The 18,658-nt window shown below is 39.1% G+C and overlaps 3 protein-coding genes across 4 annotated transcripts; 1 reads left to right on the top strand and 2 right to left on the bottom strand.

The window, feature by feature from the left end:
* Positions 1–1,863: 1,863 nt before the first annotated feature.
* On the bottom strand, positions 1,864–13,380 carry Hzg (CTD small phosphatase herzog). Of its 2 annotated transcripts, none has more exons than XM_077415079.1 (4): positions 12,096–13,380; positions 11,007–11,440; positions 10,350–10,535; positions 1,864–10,228 (listed from the first exon to the last, which is right to left on the bottom strand). In XM_077415079.1, the coding sequence occupies exons 1-4, from the start codon at positions 12,160–12,162 to the stop codon at positions 10,031–10,033; spliced, it is 885 nt and encodes a 294-aa protein (XP_077271205.1). In that variant the 5' UTR covers positions 12,163–13,380; the 3' UTR covers positions 1,864–10,030. The 2 variants fall into 2 exon arrangements, with proteins under 2 accessions (XP_077271205.1, XP_077271204.1); XM_077415078.1 differs by lacking the exon at positions 12,096–13,380 and adding an exon at positions 11,708–11,765.
* A 905-nt stretch (positions 13,381–14,285) lies between these two features.
* LOC143902305 (coenzyme Q-binding protein COQ10 homolog B, mitochondrial) lies at positions 14,286–15,797 on the bottom strand. Its single transcript, XM_077415081.1, has 3 exons — positions 15,535–15,797; positions 15,261–15,389; positions 14,286–15,034 (listed from the first exon to the last, which is right to left on the bottom strand). Exons 1-3 carry the CDS (start codon positions 15,636–15,638, stop codon positions 14,590–14,592), a joined length of 678 nt encoding a protein of 225 aa, XP_077271207.1. The 5' UTR covers positions 15,639–15,797; the 3' UTR covers positions 14,286–14,589.
* A 112-nt stretch (positions 15,798–15,909) lies between these two features.
* LOC143902304 (putative palmitoyltransferase ZDHHC24) lies at positions 15,910–17,694 on the top strand. Its single transcript, XM_077415080.1, has one exon. It carries the CDS (start codon positions 16,063–16,065, stop codon positions 16,942–16,944), a length of 882 nt encoding a protein of 293 aa, XP_077271206.1. The 5' UTR covers positions 15,910–16,062; the 3' UTR covers positions 16,945–17,694.
* The last annotated feature ends 964 nt before the right edge of the window (positions 17,695–18,658 follow it).

Genomic DNA, 18,658 nt, shown 5'->3' on the forward strand with positions numbered 1-18,658 from the left:
TGATATGTTCTTTTGTATAGCCCAATACGATTTTCATCTGCGAAACTTTATTCTGCACTTGCGAAATTTTATTGTAATCGAAAGTAACCGGACTTTTACTTGAAGTCTAGAAGTGGCGAGAATGCCGAGAATCGGGATCGTCCCTCAAAATTTCAGCACTTGAAGTGAAATAAGTATAGATATAGAAAAAGTGAAAAGATGAGAAACATGTATGTAAAAAAAAAAAAAAAGCCTAATATAATTCGATAAAAATCGGATAAGTCTACGAACGAATTGAAATAAGTGCGCGAACTCAAATGACAAACTTCAGGGTGAAGACGACCCCAACTCCGATTAACTGAATTGATGTTTGAACGGCAAACTTCAGAGCGAAGATTACCCTGACTAAATTCCGATTAACTAAATTGCAGCTTAATCGAGGTCGTCCTCTCAGTTTAATTCAACCAGCAGGTTCCCAGGTGTCCAATAACAAGAAATTCATATATTTGTGGTATCCTACATTGGTAAAATACCACAAATACGGCTCGATGTGGTTAATCACTCGAATTTCAGTCGATTAACTTAATCGGAATTTAGTCAAGAGAATCTTACGTCGATCGCAACGCCGCGCCGTGCAGCGGCAAAAGCGCCAAACTGAACTGTTGATTAGTTGCGCGAGGCAACGCTAGATGGCGTTCGGCCGCCACCTATAGTTTAATTTGGCGCTTTTGCCGCTGCACGGCGCGGCGTTGCGATCGACGTAAGATTCTCTTGACTAAATTCCGATTAAGTTAATCGACTGACCTCGATTCTGCAATTTAGTTAATCGGAATTTAGTCAGGGTAATCTTCGCTCTGAAGTTTGCCGTTCAAACATCAATTCAGTTAATCGGAGTCGGGGTCGTCTTCACCCTGAAGTTTTGTCATTTGAATTCGCGCACTTATTTCAATTCGTTCGTAGACTTATCGAATTATATATTAGGCTTGTTTTTTTTCTGTATACATACATGTTTCTCATCTTTTTACTTTTTCTATCTAATGTCTAATATTATGTATACTTATTTCACTTCAAGTGCTGAAATTTTGAGGGACAATCCCGGCATTCTCGCCACTTCTAGACTTCAAGTAAAAGTCCGGTTACTTTCAATTACAATAAAGAAACATGATCTCTGATGATTTCTTATTAATTGCAACCTTCTCGCTCTCGCCTCTCGAGAACGTTGCTTTCCAAAGGAGGAATGTCGCTTCGTCAGCTGTTTTCGGGAACTGCTACTTCTAGAAGAATGTACACAAGAAATTCGAGAAGCCGGCAAGATTATTATGGAGGATAATTTTTTTCAACATTCTGAGAAAAAACATGCCATTATTTCGACCATTAGAGACATTATTTATGCCCATTGCCTTTAAAAAATGTTACCTCTTGCCAAATCGCCATCCCCATTGATGTCTCTTCAGTTTGAAATATATTTTTCAATTTGGCATCTATGATTGAGGAAGAATGCAATAGTTCCATAACATTATGTATATATATAAAGCACAACATTAATTTAATTTTATATAATCTTATATAATTGCATGGCGCGACAAAGCAATTATGTTTGAATAAATTTTACAATATATGTTCGTTCATAAATTTATCCGAATTACTGCCGATATATTTACTCCATAAGTTCTGATATCTACAATGATAAAGTTTTTATTATATAAACATATGTATAATAACAATCGTATATATATATTTAATCACATTTCACGGATTTTTAATTGTGTACTTTAATTAATTGTAATATATTTTTGATCTCTCAGATTTGAGAACCCTCTCAAAGAGATTAATAACAAAATATAGGATGAACGATAAGAATGTGCCCAGCAATAAAAAAGAATGCGCAATAAAAACGGCATTTTTAATGGAAGTAATGAAGTTTTATTTACAAATCAAGGCATTAATTTTATATTCACACGTGCTCCTTGTTCTCTACTCTCACTCATGTTAAAATCTTTTCAACCCGTTCAAGGTCATAAAAAAATACGAAAAAGTAATCACTTTCCGCGAGTTTTACTTTTCTTTTTCTCGTCGAGTTACCTTCAAATGTCTCGTTTATGCCAAGTATACTTTATTCCCGCAAATAGTCTCGTATCGACTATCCGTCGAAGGGGAATCCTTGCACTCACACTTCCATTTAATCCTAGAATACTAATAATACGTAATAAAAAAATAGCATTTAAGTTTATAAGCTTTTCTTTTTGTTTTGTCTTACCCATTAAAATAGCATGATTCATTTCTAATAAAACTTTATTTCTCTCATCTTGGTATTTTTTTTTAAGAAAAATCTCAACATACGTAAATTTAACGTATGATTAGTGTTAATGGCTTAAAAGTATGATTAGTATTCTAAGGTTAACGCTGCGTTTAGCCACAGTGTGGTTTAGCGCTAAATGTGGTCAATTGATCCTGAACTTTAAAGCGGTATAATAAATCGATTCAGCTATATATATAGTTCGATGACGTCAGAGAAGCAAGAGAATGTACAGAGATTCCCCCGTGGTGACCTATGCTCTTATAAAAGCATTATAAAATCATGACAATCTCTGAGAGGCAACAGATTTAAAAGATAAATTGTATACTTTTAGAAATCTCTTGATAAGGACGCAAAACCAGTGTCGAAACGTCGATTTAACGTAAGAATAAATGTCAGTTTGGTCAAAAATACAACCCGTGTTAATTTTTCACTGACAAAGCAAAGAATTTTGGAAAATTAAAAGATAAAATCAAAATTTATGAGATCGGATAAGAGGCTTCACGCCAGATTGAATGATACAAAGAGTGACCTATTTTATTATATCTGGAATACTACTGTAGGAGATAAAGTTTCTCGGTAGAACATAGTTTGAAGAGACTCATTGACGCGATGTTAGTTTCCTTTCCACTTGTTCGAGACATTTTTGTAGTTCTAAAAAAATATTCCAAACATTAATATTAAATCGACCGTTTTATATATTTGCCACTCGCCAAGTTAACTAATGCCGAACATCAATTAAACTGAGCGTATAGTTTCCTCAAACTCGTTTTTTTTTGCGTATTTTATAGTGGAGGGGAAAAATGTGAAGATAATAAGGGCTTTCTTCAAGGTTTCGACGCTATTTTAAGTCTTCTTTCATGATTGTACATGCTTTTGTAAGATTGTCTCTGATAAATCTCCTAAGTCACAAAACTTAAACAGGTAAATTGCCTTAATTGACGCGTACAAAGATCATAATCGACGCGAAGATGGATCGTGGACCGGTCGCATTTAGCGCTAGATGCGGTGGCGGTGCGGTGCGAGTGTAACAATTCTTTTTTTTCTTTTTTTGCAAGCAACCCTGGATTCGCACGCGCGTATCCGCGGATAATCGCTGAACATGACCGCTAGTTCTACGTTCTAATCGTCCGATACAAAGGTCGCAGTCCAACGGTGCGGCGGCGGCCGTCGCTCGGCAAAAGCCTCGAACGCTATTATTATTTTTTTTCTTTTTACACATATGCCACATGCATACGATACTAGAGTTCCTATAATAAAAGTTAAGCCAATGTGGTGACGATTTTTGATTGGTCCTGCCATATGTTTCAGCCAAGTTAGTGAGAGTGAGACAAGCTGTAAGTGGGAGTAAGACAAAGCTATCATGGTCGCCATATGCTTCAACCAAGAAGTTAGTGGGAGTGAGACAAAGCTATAACGGTGTCCTAACTGTTATTATAAGAACTCTATACGATACATACAAACGTACATGCATCAAACACACGCGCGCATTTTCTGCTTCTGCCGTTTTTTAAACGTATAAACGTATATATATATATATATATGTATCTTTGTATATATGTATAACATATTTGATTTAAATATATGTACACTCACAAAGATCTATGGATTCTCGGATCCTTGGATCGTGCACAGATTTGTCCCGGAACAGATGTATGATGGTCGTACACAACGGAGTCGTTTCGATGGGCGTTATTACAAAGAGAATATTACGATATACGTTCGCGCATAATAACGTTTACAAGAAACATCGGCACACTTACTAAGTACAGAAGGATGGAAGAATTGGAAGCCACATCAAAAATCTCTTCGTTAAATCTCTTCCTTATTTTAAGTAAAAACGATAATCCGAACGGACCGGATTTCTCCGAACTATCGTTAAATCGATAGAAATTAATAAGACGTTCCAAAATTCAAACAAAGGAAAAAAAAATAAAACAGACGCAGCCAAGTTGTTACAAGCTGATATTGATAATCAATATACTCATTAGATATATCGATGATAATGTCGTCATTTCAACGCAAGATTTCGAAAAATGTACTATTTTCAATCAGAATTGTGATTTCAGGAAATATTTCCTATATTAGTCAGTCCAAGTGCGACTTTTCAGCAGCAAGATACGCAGGATTAAAACATTTAGCTTCTTTTACACTTGAATGATGACATCAGCGTCGATACTTACAATAATAATTATATTAATATAATAATAATAATAATAATATTAACAAAAGTAAAAGCACGAATAACAATTTGAATTGATTATGGTAGTACAATGCACTTTGTACATTCATTATGTTCGATCAAGCAGCTGTGATTGTTTGCAAATTACGCATTAGTAAATATAATGCATGGTTTAAAAAATTTTAGAAAATTTGATACAAGAAATAGAACGAGAAAAAGCACCACATATGCAGTATTATTGATCCAAAACTCCCAAGCTCCTCAAGCTTGACGACCAAATTTTAAATTTTATTTCTCCTAACATCCGAAAGATAGCCCAATTTCTCCGAGCTCCACTCGTGCGGGGGGGGGGGGTGCAGTTTGGAATATAAAAATTCCAAGAAGAAAGAAAGTTAAAATCCAAGATAGAAGACACTAATCTATAAAACATGATAGAGGTCTTGATTGAAAAGGGCTTTATTGAATCAACAGAGGCAAACAAAGCTATTATTAAGGATTTTTTCATGCTGGCGGATCCCTCACAAGTGAAATTCATGGCATCGGCGTTACATTTCAATAGCAGAAGATGTGCCAGATGACGATAGATTTCCAAAGAACCAAAGAACCACCGCAACCAACCAAGGAACAATACCAGAACCACCGCAGGATCTTTACGATAGAATTTTGTAAGTAATTACTTTATATATTGATTATATATTGATTTAGATATTGATTTATATATTGATATATTTGCGACTTGAAAATTCGACATTTCGTACGCAAACACGTGATATCTCAACATAGTTGAAGCAAGGAGAAACGCGAGTGAGAAAGCGTTGCCAATAATGTTCTCCCTCTTGAAATCGCAATCATGATTTCGGATCGCCTTGTTGCGCATAATAAAGTGACAAATGTGTATAAGAAAGATATATATATACACACACACATAGTATATTTGGTTTAAGTGTAAGCACTTATTATTTTTTTAAATAATAGTTGTAAAAGAATTTTTCGAATAAAATTTATTTAGTTTAAAAAAATTTATATAACTTAAAATTTTAAAATATATTTTTAATAATAATTCTTTTTATTTAGTTTTTTATGCCTATAATATTTGTAAATAATTTGCACAAATAATTTGTCATAAAATACATTACAAAAGTGTAAAGTCGGTTGTCATTATATAGATCTTAAACAAAGTAACTTATTCGAAAAATTTCTTTATAATTCTGTTAATTAAGAAAATAATTGACAATTAGCTATTGGAACATAACATCGTGGAACAACAAAGACCAGGAAGTAATAATAGAAATGAACAGGCATAATATAGACATCTGCGCACTTTCTGAAACCAAGAGGAAAGGAAAAGGGAACGCAAGTTACAAAAACTACATCTTGTTCTACGGTGGAGTGGAAAAGAATCACAGAGCGCAGACGAAAGTTGGTACACTGATCCACGAAAAATTCAGAGACCTTATAGAGAAGGTGGAGTACGTCAGCCAATATCTAATGTACATCACGATAAAATTAACCAGTGAGCGTGTGCACATGGTGAGTGTATATACACACCAGATATGAATAAACCCAGAGACGAGAGAAAACATTTCTTCGACGAACTGCAAAAGGTACTGGAACAACTACCAAACAGAGACAGCATATTTCTAATGAGTGACTTCAACTCGAGAATTGGGAACAACTACATGCCAGGAGTTATGCAAAGGTTCAATGAAGAAACGCGAAATAAAAACGGGGACATGCTAATATCCTTCTGTACCCAGAACGAACTACGCATTAACAATACATTCTTCGACCATAGGGAGCAGCAAAAATATACAATCATCAACACCAGAGAGCAAAAATCTATGATCGACCACGTGATCACCAACAGGGCGATCCACCCCAGCAGAGTCCTCGATGTACGTGCATTAGTGTCGGCAAACGTAGAAACGCAACACGGACTAGTACTATGCGAATACCGATCATCACATGTGGGAAGGAAGAAAAAGAGACCGGCAAACTACGTACACAAGTTTAACACTGACAATGAGTCAGCTTCGAAGCGCGAGTGTTCTTCCATTTTGCAAAGCGTAAAAAAACAATGAACTATATCGATCCTGTCCGCATGGGCAGAGCAAAAATACATCTGACAAGCAGAAACTGCTTGCAGAAAAGTTGACCGATCGCAAAAAAAAAGAGAACGATAATTAGAATGATTCCCGATGGTGATTGTGTACTGGAAAAATTTAAAGTTATAGGAAAGAGAGAAAGTATGAAGCAAGAAAAGAAGAGGGACCGCTTCGAGTCGTTTGATGGGCCATGCTATTGTTGCCGTGTAGCTTTTCTATTTGAACCAAGACACTGCAAACTTTGTTCACTTACAATGAGTCATTTAACAACGACAGCACGAAAATTCTATACCAGAATAGGCTGAGGGAAAAAATCGCGGCCAACCCTATCACAGAAACCGATACAACCGAGGAAGCATGGAAAAAATTAAAAGAAAACATAATAAACAGTGCTAAGGAAGCCATAGGAATGAGAACAATCAATACAAGCAGGAGTAACGTAAGAAAAGGGTATAAAAAATTTCTAAATTTCCTAAATTTTGAACTCTATATACTCAGTGTTCTCGCCATTTAAACACTTTTTGGCTTTATGCTTGGATTTCTGCAAAATATCGCATCACAAAAATGTGCGACTTTATTGAGATTTTAAAACAATCTAATAATTTACGTATTAACATCTATATAGGTTTTCTTTTATTTATCAGTTTTAAAAATATAATTTAAATATCTATTTTTCTATAAAAAAATTTTTAAAATAATTTATTGAATTTCCGTATTGTGAATAATCGCACTGTATCATAAATACCGAAATTTTGTCAAATTTTATCGCAAATAAAAGATGCAAGTCGTCAATAAGTGTGAAGCGTAGATAAATTTTAAAAGGAAAAAACAGCTGTTGTATAATTTATGTAGTGAATGTTGTGCTCACACTGTTGCGTGGAATTAATTTTAATGACATATCTTAAAATACAAGCAGGAGTAACAACAGACCGTGGTTTGCACAGGAAGTGAAGGAGTTCGCAAACGATAAAAGAAAGGCATATATAAGATACTGCAATAACAGAACACCAGAGGAACATGGAAGATACAAAAGAATAACAGGATAAACAGCGCAATTAAGCGTATTAAGGCCTACTGGGAGAAATTCTCGAAGGATATGGAACACGACCTGTACGGAGCGCCAAACTTTTTATATACGGATGTCCAGAGAAAATTTCTTAAAAGGAAAACGCGAAATAAAAAAGGAGATAAATGCGAGCGCGCGGCTTTTGCGCGCCGTGTAAAATTAGGAACAACTGTATTATTATTATTATTGCGCAAATTGTATAAAAGTTCTTTTTTTTTCGTGATTTATTGTTAACCGGTTGAAGGCTCGCGTCGCCTTTCATCGCAATAAAGCATGGTCCTGTATTCGCGCCGACGGCGCTCTGGCACGAAATGCGACTGTCTGATTATAATCCCAGAATAGAATCTTGTTATTATACATGCACATGTATAGATCTCCCTGCCCGAATTGAGGTAAAACTCTCGAAATTGGATAGTCGCATTGGCGAATTCAGCGGCGCCGAATGCGAATATAGACTTCGAAACCACTGGCACGTATTCGCGTTGCGCAATTAGCGCTAAATGTGGTTGTCCACGCTTCAGCTTCGTTTATCCACACCGCGCGGAGGTCAGAAGAAGGTATGGAATATGTTGCGAAACAGGAAAAAACCAATTAACGAGGAAATAAACGTAACCTCTATGAAATCGGAAACCTGGATATCACACTTTGAAAATCTTTACCAGCAAGAGGGTACCGGGGAGGAGCCAGAGGAAATTATGGATGATACGGAGGATAACGTTGCCTCTGATAGGATCACATCAGAAGAAATACAAGCAGCTATAAGCAAGCTGAAGAATCGCAAATCACCAGGCATTGACAACATCACCAATGAAATGATTAAGTACGGCGGCCACGAGCTAATGACCCAGATAGCGCATCTGTTCCGGGTCATCGAGGACACAGGCCGGACACCAAAGGAATGGAAAACCAGCATTACGGTGCCTGTATTCAAAAAGGGCATGAAGTGTGATCCCGTAAATTACAGAAGCATAACGCTATTAAGTTCCTTAGCAAAACTTCTCACAAAAATTTTAACGAAAAAGATCACGGATAAAAAAACCATCTGCGAAGAACAACAAGGATTCAGGCCGAACAGATCGACGCTGGACGCAATATTCATACTGCGACAACTCATCGAAAAGTCCGTGGAGTTCAACAAGCCAATGTTTGTGTGCTTCGTGGACCTAAAACAAGCATTCGACGGGATAAGGCTACGCGACGTGATCACCATCCTAAGGCAAAGGAAAGTTAGCCATCTGAACATAATCAAGGAGCTTAACACTAGCAACAAAGATAAAAACAAATCAAGGGCTAACAAAAGAAGCCCCGATCTCCACAGGCATCAGACACTTTTGTTAATATTATTATTATTATTCTCGGTTACTTATCAGAGATGATAAAAAAACAGTAGTACGTACCCCGTAAAATTTCAATGTCACCGTTCTAAATGCCACGTACAGAGCGTTCTATAAAAGGTGTGTATCAGCAGCAGGAAATACTTAATACTCAAATGCAACATTGATGAAATGCTTAATTCGCACAAAAATTTGTCCAAAGCCGCGATCTGATCTTGTTGGATGCTTTACAGATGTCGGTAACATATTTAATAACGGCAATTAAACAGTTATAATTTCATGGATGTGTAGATTTTACAATAAATCTTGCTAAGATACCGATTTCTGTAGAATAAAAGAGTTTAAAATTATTTTTTATCATATATGTTTATGATTTAAGCAATTTACGACATTCTTTATAAACGTAGATATGAAAATTTATCTCTAATAAAATACGCAGAAAAATGTTCTTCCCACTCCTCGGCAGTGTAAAGCGAGTAGTATTCTACCGTTGACAATACGTTCTTATAAAAAATACATATTATCTATGATTCTTAAGATACCTATCTTGATCTTTGTATCCACAAATTTTAAAAGCTGTAATAATTCAATACTAAATTCTAAAATATAAATCTTCTTACAATATTACTTTAAATAATTAAAATAACAATTAAAATAAAATTTTAATATTGAATTTTTTAACAAGCAAAATATATATTTCATATTCTACCTGCTACTGTTACCCTCCTTTTTTCAACGTGTTCTGTAAGTTGGGTCAGGAGCATTCACAAACGTAATCGGAGCATCGATGTCTCCTCTGTAATCGAATCTAATCAGTCTTCGTTGCGTTGCTCACCAGGAAGAAGGATATTAGCAGCTATGACTGTGCGTCGACTTAAGTGACGCGCTTTCAAGATATAAGACATTTGGCTCCGCTGATCGGAGCGGTTTTTCCAAAGATCAACGTGGAGGGGCACTTCGAGGTTCTTCGCTATACAGCGAATGGGTTACGTGGAGCAGTCCCCTCAGAATCCTCCGGAAGGTGCATTGAGCGACAAGACTGGCTGCGTTGCCAGGATTCAGGTGGGGCTAGGAAGCAGCCATTGAAATTGAAGTCGGCAGGCTCTGATTGCTCTGCACCGCATGCGTAGGTATCTGATTGTAAGGATGATTGCTATTACACATCACCGTGTAGATGTTCTCCACGTTGCTGAGTTTTTCGAAGAAGGGGATTAGATCCAGTAGCTCGGAGTCCGTCATGTCATCGAACCAAGATGCCACTGGAACCTGCAAAAATATATCATCTCTATTATTAATTGTTCGAAACATGCTGTCTCCAAGATAAAAGCGACGATACATATCAATTTTATTCAACATTAAAATATTTTTACATATCATTATATCTTACCGCATTATCTGGATGGAAAATGTAACTGGCAGGACTATTATCTACAATAATGATCTGCTGCAAATCCCGACCTAATTTGTTCAAATCCTTAACATAGTTCCCTCTGTGGAACACACAAGATTCTCTGAATAACCTTGCTCTGAATACACCCCATCGATCTAACAAATCCGCTACCGGGTCTGCATACTGCAAAATATCACAAATGTTAATTAAAGAATTGGTGAAAGTTTTTATTTAAAGTCTCATTATAAATTAATTTTATGTACGTTTTGTCTTGGCAAATGCTATTATCAAAATTTGTATAGCAGAAATTACTTTCTAATCATTAACTATCTCTTTAAGGATAGAATTAATTCTTCGCGTGACAAGATAATATTTGTGTGAAATATATAACATAGATAAAAAATTGAATAATATATAATTTATATGTGTGTATATATTATACGTAGAATATTTTAAATATATTGCATCTATCTTTCATTGGTTAACAAATTTATGGCAAACTAAATCTTATATAAATAGATAATACACAGACAGTCAATTATTGCAAGAATTATACCGATATTTAATGATTTAACTAATTGTAAGACTTGTTTATCTTGTATTTATTAAAAGAACAAGATAATGACTTCTTTACTTTTTTAAAAATAAACTTACCTTAGCCAAACTTGCAGTGAACAATACACATTCATATAATTCACCCATTCTCTGCAAAAACTCGTCCACATAAGGCCTCTTTAAGACGTACACTTGATGTACCGTTCCGTCAATCTCTACAGGAACAACAAAGTCCGCATTGTTGATCGGTTTGAAAGAACTATGCACCAGAGTCTCGTCCAAATCGATTACCATGCACTTTTTGTGCATGTCTTGGTGCCTAACCGGTGGTAGGAGAAACCTGGGGGATCCGGTGCCAGGTGGTGGCGAGCCACGACCTTCACCCTGTAGGGAACTCGCCTTGGAGCTCTTTGAACTACCACCGCGGCCTCTTCCAAAGCAGCAGAGCAGGGAGCGCAAGAGCCCGCGTCCCCTCGGCTTCTTGCCACTCGACGAAGTATTGTTGGCTGCTTCATTTTCTCGAGGTAACTGGGCTGCAATACACAGAAAGCAACAACCAATTATTATGTAATCACACGCAATGTCGCGTGTGCATATTACAAAGATTGGATCTGAAAAAAATTTAGGTCTCTGCAATGCAAATTATATTTCCTCGAGTTACGTAGAACAGATTTGGACCAGATGCCGCTGTATTTTGTTGTACGTACGAAATGTATACCGAGACAAAAGTCAATGAACGAATTTGCGAGTTACAATTTTAGAAGTGACAATGCTACATTTAAATTTTTACGGATACAAACTTGTTAAAGATATGTATGTATTTATGGTCTCTCTTTTACACATATACACGTACATACACCATGAAAACATATACTTTCTCAGTATACTAGGGGGGCGAGGGACGGCAGGAACAAGACACGCGAGAGGTTGCCCGCGGAAGGAACAGGAGGCGAGAGAAGTGAGGACGGAGGACGGAGTTAGGTAACGATAGGACGGAGGAGGTCGAGGAGAGAAACCGCGGGTGCGGGATGCCGTAACAGGTGCAGGGAGAACGAAATCCCGGCGCTCGGCAGCATCTGGCGGGGAGCACAGTGCGGAGCGCGGACGCGGGATGGCGGGCAGGGGGGGGGGAGCGAGGGAGAGCGAGGGAGGACGGGACGGCGCGGGATCTATTTACGCGATACGCACCTTTCTCGCTGTTGAACGCGCCTAACTCGTCATCCCGCGATTGGGCGATAATGGACGATGCGTCCATTTAAACATTAGTCGGTGGTCCCTGCGTGCTCGATCGCGAATTCCGTTAACCGCGCGCGCGCGCGCGCCAGCCGACGGGCGGACGGGCGGGCGGGCGAGTGTACGTACACTACGTACGTACGCGTACGAACGAGCGAGCGAGCGAACATACGTCGCGCGCGAGTGACGCGAAGAGCGCGCGACGGTCCCGCGCGCGCGCGCGCAAGAGACGGGAGAGCGAGCGAGACGGAGCGGCGCGCGCGCACGTGCGAAGGAAAGGGAGAGAGAAAACGAGCGCGACGCGCACACACAAGCTAACCTCACTCTCTCGCTCGTGGCGCACGATGCCCCTTCGACGCCTCGCGTCCCTCGCCCACTACTGTCACCGCTCGCGCTGCCGCCACCGCTGCCGGCGCCGCTGTCCCCCCCCCACCACTGCCCCTACCACGTAGATCGGCGCGCGACGAATGGAGACGCATAGGCGCAGGACCGACACGCTCCCGAAACGGCACGCACCATTGACGAACACACACACACGCGCGCGTGCGGGGGGGAAACCAGAGGGAAACCGATGAATGTCGGGGTCCCGCGGGATCGCCTATGCGCGAATCGAGACGCGAGAGTTAGGTTAGGTTCTCCCGGGAAGCGAAGCGACGTCGAGCCTCTTCATCCTCTCGGGACGCACATGGAGCGCGCTACGCCACTCTTTCCTTTTTTCTCTCTCTCTCTCTCTCTCTACGATCACTCGCGGCACTCGGCGACGCGCTTTCCTTCCCTTTTTCACGCGCCACACCTATCGCCCGTTGCGCAGCAGTTGATCGCTATTCCGACGGTGCATCGTCGCCTCCTCGCCGCCGCGCGTGGCTCCGCTTTTGTAACAACACCGCACGCTTCGTGGAAAGGAGGGTAGCGTGTGTATAATGCGCGTGGCACGCACGTACTCCGTTAACTCCTCAATACTCCGTCCGACGCGACGCGAGGACCGTCACTGAGGAAACTTCTTCAATCGCACGCTCTTGACACGCGCGACTCCGGCGGATGGTACTCGGGCTGCTCGGGCATGCTCCGCGGCGCACTCCCGACCTTGGGCACGCGAATGGAAAGTCTGGAACTCTTTGACTCTTTGGAACTGGACCGACGTGTCGACGCAGCCTCGCGCGCGGCCGCGACACGGGAATTCTGAATTCTGACGCGACGAATGAATTTTTTTTTCTTTTTTTTTTCACGCGCCTAACTTGCGTATGTACTTACACACGTAATTCCGATGCGCAAAACAACGTTCGGCAGGATTTCAGAGAACCTCACCGCCGCGCTATATATAACTCGGGTCCTAACGCGACTGAAGGAAAACTAAATATATCGTAATTATGTGCGTGTAGCGCGTAATACCAACCGCAACTTGTCGATGCGAGCTGCAATTGCAGCACGATAGAATAATTTTCGATAGTTTCAAAAAGTTCCGTATCGGACTAATGTCTTACGTCGAGGGTTGAAATTATGGTTGAGATTTGACGGGAATTGACCAATCAAGATGAAAGTGATGGAGCACTCTTTAGTCCGATTGGTCGAGTCTAGTTACGCTTTAGGGTCTCTTCAAACGGATTTGCACGATGGCTTTGAAAGCACGGGATACAGAAATCGACCAATCGCCTGCCCAATTTGGAAGATATGACAATGTGGCCTTCTTTGAGAAAATTTTTATGTCGAAAGATTTAATTATTGTGTAGCAATTTGCAAGATTCGATAAATAAAACACATGACCTTTATGAAGATTTTGTTTTTCACATTATCGATAATGCACATTACTTTTGTAATCTTAATTACAACAAATAAAAATACTAAGTTATTTAGAAAAAAAAACACATTACTTGAAAAAAATAATACACGATAATTAATTGTACATAATTATGTGTTATTTTTTTTACGCTAACAATTTGTGTACTTTTCCACTTAAAAATAATTCCTCTACTTCTCTCTTCTTTAAGAGCTGATGAGAGTATTATTTTGAACTCTCCTTATATTTACGTAATTAATATTACTGATAAAAAATTTGATATTTTTATCGATAACCTGATATATATATATGTAGGTATATTATATTTTTATTGAGGTACTTCAGGTAGATAATCTATGCTCCACTCGACATATTTTTGCACATTTTATATTAAATGTAGTCTTCATAATTCATTGATTTTTCATTATATACATATTATGGAAGTTTGACTAGATTTTCAAAAGAAAATGTTTTTGCTTCATACGCTTATTGTAAAATAAATGTTCCATGGTAAAAGCATTTACTTGGTTCGTCATTTCTCGTCACATCAATTTCCGTCGCATAATCTCTTGTTAAACTTTACATACATTTATTTTAAAAATAATTATGTAACGCTAAATTCATTAAGCCAACAAAAATAAATATTATTCAATGATCTCTAAAAAGTATCTCTCGTCATCTTTGCAGCCGTACCGCCTTTAAGCACGGCTGGCCGTGCCTTCTCGTCGCCTCTTCAAGGAAGGCGTTCTCCATTTGCCTTACAATCTTATTGAAAAATAAATTTGACAAATGAGAGTAAAAGACGGACCTGAACTCGAACGACAACGAGAAATCGATCACGCACGTTTCAGGATTGTTTTTCAGTCCGGGACCAAACAGCCACAGGGTGTCCAAATGATCGAACAATCTGCCGTCCCTACATTCGGCTTTAACTATCCTCGGATACGCCATGGTCACCTTTGACGTGTAATTCTCGTTTATGGGCGGAAATCCAATCACCAAGTTCGCCTTCAGGAAATCTTTGGTTTTCATCGTGATCTCAGATTTCGTGCAAAAGGGTAAAAAATCTTTGTAATTCTCCACGTCGGCGACTATGCGGTACATTTTCTCCATCGAGAAGCTAAAGAACAGAAATTTCGTCACTTCAAGCAGCACTTTCGGCATTGGGAGAACATACAATTTACGACAGATATACGAACCAGCAAACTATTATATACGTCAAAACCAAAACAGTTTACGATAAATCCGAAACATGGTTCAAATATTATTTAGAGTGATATAAAACGGTAGCAAGTTAACGTGAAAAGTCTCGAAAAGTCTTTTCCTTATCTATCTGTTTTTATTACCCCACTAATTTGCGACCTTCGTACTCTTTGGTCTTGTGACTCGCTTGCGTTCTGTACATTCGCCACAAGTTCCGCTTGGAAGAATCGCATTTCCACGGCAATGCCGATTGTGCCAGGACGAGCGCGTGCCTGGAATGTTTTTACACACACACGCGACTACAATATAACAACAATTACGTTCAATTCAATTTAAATTATCTACGATTTAATTCAAATTGTTCACGCTGCCTAACCTCCATAACCTCAAAGTAAAATTAAATAAAATAGGGATTACCTGTGCATGTCGAGGACTGAGGACAAAACGTTGAATTTTCTCGCGATGTCTGGCAACGTGCGTTTAAACTTTAAACGTCTGACATGCCAAACGTCTCTAATCATACATCAAAATTGAACCAACGCCATCCTAATCCTATATTCTTTAATCATCGATGACAGCGTCACATCGGATGATAAACGTAATCGTAGGTTTTTTTTTTTAATTATACAAATAATACACAAAATACTTCAGTGATTCTCCAATTATGATTGGTTATGGGCAGTCTCGTACGCGCGGAGAGAAGAGGAAAGCTGGACGGTGCAACTGGTGCAAGCAGGTGTAAGGTGTAAGCGAGTGCAAAAAGTTCAACTAGTGCCCGGCCACCACGTGACGTGACCGACGCGGGGAGAAGCGGAAAAGCCACGTTCCGCCACCGGCGGCCGGGCGTAATTTCAAAATGGCGTAAGTCAACGTAAACATCAGCTGCATATCCAGCCAGAGATAACAAAGCAGCGGCGATAAAATCGCGAGGGCAGCCGAGGGTTAATGCGATCCGAGAGGGGAACGAGCGGCGCGACGATGATAATCCGGAAAAGAGTGTGGCCGCGGACTGTCAGCGATCTGCTGTCGATGACCTTCGTCCTGACCATCGTGCCCCTCTTGTACTGGTTCGGGTTGTGGGTCGTTCTGCCAGGACTGTACGGGGACGAGAACTTGGCGTACACCCTCCACTTCGCCCTCGGCAGCTTCGTCATGCTGAACATCGTTGGTAACTTCACGTACACGGTGCTGTGCGACACCAGCACCGGCGGCGGCGGCAGCCGAATCGTGCCGGTGAGCACCGCCCGGGCGGCGGACGGCTGGCGGCTGTGCCCTGCCTGCGAGTGCCTGTCGCCGCCGCGCTCCTGGCACTGCAACGTCTGCGACACCTGCATCCTGAAGCGCGACCACCACTGCGTGTTCACCGGCTGCTGCGTGGGCTACTACAATCACCGGTACTTCGTCATGTTCCTGTGGTACCTGTTCCTGGGCGCGGCGTACGCCTTCTGCTACGGCAGCCTCTTCATCTGGAGCAGGATACCCTTCGAGTTCCCGATGTCGATCGTCAAGATGGTCTTCCCCGTGGCGATCTTCTTCTTCGGCTTCGACAGCTCCATCGATCAGTTCTACCTGTTGCTGTACGTCGCCTCGGCGGTGGGCACTTTGTACACCGGGGTGTTGTGCGTTTATCACTTTAGTTTGATTCTCAGGGGCGTTGTGGGCGACGAGAGCAATAAGAAGGATTTTAGGTACGACTTGGGCTGGAGAGATAACGTTAGGGAGGTATTTGGAGAACGGTGGTATCTGACGTGGCTGCTTCCTTATGTCAAGTCACAGTTGCCCCACGATGGAGTGACGTGGCATCACTTGTGTTCGAAGAAGGATTGAGTTACTTCGATCGACTGTCGTGATTTTTTTTTAACTATGAAGTGCGTTGGAAACGAGCGTTTGTTGTCTGTGCGTTGAAAAAGTGCCGAAGATACTTCTGATGGCCAAAGAGCAACTGCTAGAAAGATTACGCTTTTTTAATCAAAGGACGCTAATTGAAGCAATTAATGAACAATGTACGCTTTTTTAATCAAAGGACAGTGAACGAAGTAATTAATTAATGAATAATCTACTGTACTTTAAAGTGTATCATCTATTCTGTATCGTAGTTGTAAACAAGATTTTTATCAAATAGGGGCAGTATTATATAATTTTATTTAATTATATATATAAATCATTGTGTATTGTGTAACAATGAGTGTGCAATAGTTACTTGTAAGTTAATAGTGTATGAATGGGAGGATGAATGTTTCAGGTTATTTGTAAACCGAGTCCACCTCTTGGTTATGTATATAGCTGAAAAGTTAATAATAAATATATATAATATAAATCATTGTATATTTCTTTGGCATGAACGCTCGAAAAACTTTCCAAGTTTCTTCTTATTTTCTTAATTGTCTGATATTTTATTTTTTGAAGAAAACTTAGATTTTAAATACTTTCTAAATATAAAGCGTGTCACGTGTTACTGTTTTTAAACACAATAGAATATTTAAGGGGTACGCCTCAAAAAAAAGACGCTAAGAGCAACTGGCTGTAGTCGGCCATTTTGTGGCAGAAAAAATACGAAAAAAATTTTGTTTATAGCTTTATTATTACATTTAACAGTCCTGTAATTGGTTTTATGAATAAATTATTTTTTCATACAAAAAAATTGTTAAAAATACACATGATATTATGCGCGCTACTGTGGCCACACCCTTTAATTGTATAATTATATATTCAATTGCACATTTTAATTTAATTGTATCTTTTATTAAAAAACTGTACATAAGAAAGACAATGGCTTATAATATACATAATCAGTGGAAGTAATTTTTCTCGAGTGCCTATTTACAAATAATCAACAAAAGATCGACTTTCATCGGCGTACAGACATTTGTGACTTATATCACAACCGTCTTTTATATGAATAATTCTCTGATTAATCTTTCAAGTTTGCAATTTGACATCTCATTTGCTTAATATCTAATTAAATGTTAACAGATATATGTATGTATGATTTTTTTCTTCATCTGAATATCTGCCGGTTTCCCTAAACGGTATAAAGTTTTTCATGTAAAAGTGTAAAAGATCTAAAAAGTGTTTAAAAAAAGGTGCATGCAAACATTTCAGGAAGCGTGTTGCTATGGAATAAAACAGTAGAAGAATACTATCTTTCATCTAATATCTTATGGTAATTAATTGATTGTATTATGATTTTATACTGTTTAGGGTTTTTTTTTCGATGATGTACATAATAATAATGATGTCACTCCGACAGAAAATCATTTCAGTCACGTCGCTGAGCACTCGCGGTACATATATTATTTATAATGACGTACGGTTTCATGAGGATTATGAATGCACTCTCTGACGTTCCAGCAAGATGAGAACATTACTCCGTATATATAGTGATATTAAATAATCAAATGTACTTTATGAATGTACTTTTTTACTTGATCCACATTCTTATCTTGTCATCTGTATATATTATCAGACATACTTCTATATCTTTTACAAGATAATACGAATCTCTGAATAAAAATCTCATAGAAACCGATAATAAAGATAT

Source organism: Temnothorax americanus, unplaced genomic scaffold (assembly GCF_048541705.1).
Source record: "Temnothorax americanus isolate GAGA-0224 unplaced genomic scaffold, ASM4854170v1 Scaffold4, whole genome shotgun sequence".
Lineage (NCBI taxonomy): Eukaryota > Metazoa > Arthropoda > Insecta > Hymenoptera > Formicidae > Temnothorax > Temnothorax americanus.